We start from the raw sequence: 5,224 nt of genomic DNA, 5'->3' as shown, positions 1-5,224 counted from the left end.
TGAAGAAAGATTGGTCCGAGATTTATTTCGAGGTTATAATAAACTTATACGACCTGTACATAACATGACACAGAAGGTTGATGTCAGATTTGGTTTAGCCTTTGTACAGCTCATCAATGTTGTAAGTATTCATTCAAGTAGGTTACCTAGAATAGAGCAACCTCCATAGGCTGATTGGTGTCATAGCACACAGAAAGTCCGATTTTAGATAAAGTTGAAGATTGAACGACCCGCGACCTTGGAATTCAGTGTACACAAGAACCATCAAATTTGGTAAACATTGAAAGATTTAGAAGCCAGTATTAGGATCATTTACAAAAAAAGTGTTATGAATATGATAGAATTAGTAAACGACGAGCTTCCCTACATTGAGTCCAGATACCAACCATGCACGAAGTTTTTTAACTTCAGTGATCTATGGGGAACTGACAGTTCAAAGGTGTATTTCTTTTTATAAGTAACGTATCAACTCTTTGCAATTGAATTTTTATTCATCTGACAATAATGACAATATTTATTTCTAATGTGTGATTTCGTTTCTTCTCCTATTTTCAGGTTCTTGCTCAGAAGATGAAGAAAGATTGGTCCGAGATTTATTTCGAGGTTATAATAAACTTATACGACGTTATCATTGTAGATTGTCGTCACTGAAATTATTCCTCATAATTACAAGACCTCTACTTTTTTACGACCTCAACTATTAAATTCAAATTCAAAGAGCTGGTGACCCAGTTTTTATTTCATATCTAAAAACTCAAAAACATTTATTTTCATTTCATTAAAATTAATTTGAATGTCTTTCAATGCGAACTGATTTTCATTTTCTTCTTTCATGCTTTATTTTCTCTCACTTCTATCTTCGTTATCATTGTAGATTGTCGTCACTGAAATTATTCCTCATAATTACAAGACCTCTACTTTTTTACGACCTCAACTATTAAATTCAAAGAGCTGGTGACCCAGTTTTTATTTCATATCTAAAAATTCAAAAACATTTATTTTCATTTCATTAAAATTAATTTGAATGTCTTTCAATGCGAACTGATTTTCATTTTCTTCTTTCCCATGCTTTATTTTCTCTCACTTCTATCTTTTTTTTTCTCTCTCCTATTTATTTCTCTTTAGGAAAATTGAATTTTCTTTAATCAATCATCTTTAATTTCATCTTCACTTTTATAGTGTCAAGCTATCGCCAATGTCAGGCATTATTGCCAAATAATATGGTGGGTGGGTTACTTCTCTTTTTTAATAACTCGTCCATCTACATACTCGTACCTTGAGAGTCTAATCAAAAGGCTTAGTGTCAAGCTATCGCCAATGTCAGGCATTATTGCCAAATAATATGGTGGGTGGGTTACTTCTCTTTTTTAATAACTCGTCCATCTACTACATACTCGTACCTTGAGAGTCTAATCAAAAGGCCAAATCGTAGAATTATGGTAATATTAGGAAAACGTCACTGAAAACTGTAGGTACGACCTTGCTATTAAATAAAATCATTAGAACCAAGAAACTATGTAATTTAAAAAAAAAATTGAATTGGATTGAATTTTATTATTCAAAATGCTTCCCTGCAATTTTGGGTTGTATAGGAAAACGTCACTGAAAACTGTAGGTACGACCTTGCTATTAAATAAAATCATTAGAACCAAGAAACTATGTAATTTAAAAAAAAAAAATTGAATTGGATTGAATTTTATTATTCAAAATGCTTCCCTGCAATTTTGGGTTGAGGAGATTTTATTTATGTATTTTATTAGGGTAAGTTATCAAGAATATGTTGAGAAAAATACCTTTAATTTACTATCATAGATGTGTATTTACCACGATTAGGAGTTGAACCAATGTTCTTGTTTGCTTTCAGCGCCGATGGTAACTACGAGGTTCGTTACAAATCAAATGTGCTCATTTATCCTAATGGAGAAGTTCTTTGGGTTCCTCCCGCAATTTATCAGGTAAGAGACTACTATAGTTTTATTAGAGATATTTTGTACCAATCCCATAGGAATATTCAAAGTGTGTGCTTTGGGTTCCTCCCGCAATTTATCAGGTAAGAGACTACTATAGTTTTATTAGAGATATTTTGTACCAATCCCATAGGAATATTCAAATTGTGTGATAAAAAAAAAAATGTTAGAGATTGGTATTCATCTATACAAAGACACAAAAATAATAAAGGTATACTTAACTTCAAAAGTGAACCTCTTTAGGTTTAACTTTAGTATTGTACTTAGTCCACAATAATTGGACAGATTATTTTTAATTATTCTAAATTTCTGAATGTCTTCTAGTACAAATCTAGCAGTATTTATATCTTTTTTACATTGTAATTCTCCTCCAAATAGGTATAGCTTTCGATTCATTTTCAAGTCAATAAAAAAGCAACAAAAAAATAGATTTAAAAGTTTAAGGCAGTAAAAGTTCAAGTATACTTTGATCGAGTTAAAGTTAAAGCTTTTTTACATTGTAATTCTCCTCCAAATCGGTATAGCTTTCGATTCATTTTCAAATCAATAAAAAAGCAACAAAAAAATAGATTTAAAAGTTTAAGGCAGTTAAAGTTCAAGGATACTTTGATCGAGTTAAAGTACGAAAACATTAGGGTCGTCCTCAGGGACCCATTTTGTCAGCAATTATTATTATCAAGCATCATCAGCTCTAATAGACTAATAGATGACCAGTAGGGGAAATTCTGGGTGTGACAATCCCACATCCTTTGCCCAACTCAAATATAACTTTGGCATTTCTTGCCACTATTCATCAATAAACACCGAAGGTTGGCCTAGTAATTTTTTTTTTGTTTTTCAACACTTTTAGTGCCACGTCAGATCTAATAGATGACCAGTAGGGGAAATTCTGGGTGTGACAATCCCACATCCCTTGCCCAACTCAAATATAACTTTGGCATTTCTTGCCACTAGTCATCAATAAACACCGAAGGTTGGCCTAGTAAAATTATTTGTTTTTCAACACTTTTAGTGCCACGTCAGACATTTACATACGTCAAAGTGATTGACACAACATACGTATAGGGAGTACATAGTAGTCTACACTTTTCTTTTTTTCTATCTTTTACTTGGGGACTCAAAATGTTAACCTTATAAATACCTAGTATCTAAGAATCTAGTACCATAACATAATAATATTTTCAAGGCGTTCATAAAAACTGTAACCTTGTAGTCCTAAGTAAATTCGAGTGGGACCTGTGAGTGCACTGATGTCTCATGAATGATGCTTAGGTGAGGTTAGGGTTAAAATCCTAGCAAAAATAAACAAACAAGCCAGAGGAATTCAATTTTTTGAGGTATACCTACCTTTTCCTTTATACTTCCTTTTAGAACGCAAACTAAACTGTCCAAGGGCATTTTTTGTCCTCAAACCGCAAAACTATCGATATGTCATCGATCATACTGTCAACAGCCTGCGACGAGAATATTTTATTGTGTTTGTTTTGAACAAAGTCACAGTGAAAGAGTTCAAAAAAGATAGCTGATATGGTATACCTATGTACGAGTACATCTTCTTATATTATAAGAACGAGATCCATTCACAGTTCACATTTTCATAGTTCACACACTGATCGCTCTATCTCTAGAACCACAACACAAAATTTATCTAGGTGAAATAATCGGGGAACGATGTTTGTGACAAGCATTTAAATATGCTTAACACAATTAAAATTCCTTTCCTTTTTGAGCATATACATATGTTTGTATAGTAGATATGTATTATACTAGGTAGGCACGTACCTACATATTCTACCATTCTCGTCAAAAAAATCCATAGCCTTCCGTGAAAAAACACCTACCCTCATACCCATAACTAGGTATGTACATATACCTATACAAAGTATACACCTTGAAAAATGTTTTTTTATAGGTGCACGTACCTAGATTTTTACGTAGGTAGGAGATGTTTTCTCAATCAATTATACCACAACTCATTAAGCTGTCACTTGGTGAAAAATAATATCATAACACCTCTTCACCTCGATCCAGGGTATCAAAGCTCAGGGTCGGGTTAAGAAAGGATAAATAGACAATCACTCATGGTCGGAATCACAATGTGAGTTAAACTCCGTTAAACTATTTTCTGAATGGCTAAAATTTAATACATACCTAGTTCAATCAATTATACCACAACTCATTAAGCTGTCACTTGGTGAAAAATAATATCATAACACCTCTTCACCTCCATTCAGGGTATCAAAGCTCAGGGTCGGGTTAAGAAAGGATAAATAGACAATCACTCATAGTCGAGATCACAAAGTGGGAAGAAGGCGTCCCAAAAAAGGCATTGTAGAGTGATATCCTCTGAAGACTATAACTAAAGATACATTTCAATGTCCCTGAAGTTACCCTTCTGCTCCCTATAGCTTTGATGGGTTTCCGAGACAGCAAGTTTGATTTGTTGTTTGCAGAAAGGATAAATAGACAATCACTCATAGTCGAGATCACAAAGTGGGAAGAAGGCGTCCCAAAAAAGGCATTGTAGAGTGATATCCTCTCAAGACTATAACTACAGATACCTACATTTTAATGTCCCTGAAGTTACCCTTCTGCTCTCTATAGCTTTGATGGGTTTCCAAGACAGCAAGTTTGATTTGTTGTTTGCGTACCTACCTATTCATCAATCATGTCACCAAGGAAAGAAAAATGGTGACCCAGTCAAGTTTCTTTTTATTTTCACTTCTATTTTGTCAAAATATCACAAACACTCTATTTACTCTGTTGATATTCGAGCTAAGAAGCTTTGATGGGTTTCCAAGACAGCAAGTTTGATTTGTTGTTTGCGTACCTATTCATCAATCATGTCACCAAGGAAAGAAAAATGGTGATCCAGTCAATTTTCTTTTTATTTTCACTTCTATTTTGTCAAAATATCACAAACACTCTTTATTTACTCTGTTGATATTCGAGCTAAGAGTAAATTGTTTTGTCATCAAAGCTAGAGGCATTTTTGTTGTGTTGGTGCATCAGGCATCTCCACTAATAAAGGTATACCTAGCACATTGCATAACATAATAATATTTTCAAGGCGTTCATAAAAACTGTAACCTTGTAGTCCTAAGTAAATTCGAGTGGGACCTGTGAGTGCACTGAAGTCTCATGAATTTGATGCTTAGGTGAAGTTAGGGTTAAAATCATAGCAAAAATAAACAAACAAGCCAGAGGAATTCAATTTTTTGAGGTATACCTACCTTTTCCTTTATACTTCCTTTTAG

General features: G+C 33.5%; 1 protein-coding gene across 1 annotated transcript; it reads left to right on the top strand.

Annotated features, from left to right (window-relative positions):
• Positions 1-7: 7 nt before the first annotated feature.
• Positions 8-2,050, top strand: LOC108253997 (acetylcholine receptor subunit beta-like 1; the record flags this gene model as incomplete). Its single annotated transcript, XM_017448907.2, has 3 exons — positions 8-121; positions 556-584; positions 1,865-2,050. Coding segments are annotated over 3 exons (329 nt in total), but the record flags the coding sequence as incomplete, so codon positions are not given.
• Between the last annotated feature and the right edge of the window lie 3,174 nt (positions 2,051-5,224).

Source organism: Diaphorina citri, unplaced genomic scaffold (assembly GCF_000475195.1).
Source record: "Diaphorina citri unplaced genomic scaffold, Diaci psyllid genome assembly version 1.1 scaffold6212, whole genome shotgun sequence".
NCBI classification, from domain to species: Eukaryota; Metazoa; Arthropoda; class Insecta; order Hemiptera; family Psyllidae; genus Diaphorina; species Diaphorina citri.
This window is presented reverse-complemented; position numbering and strand designations above follow the sequence as displayed.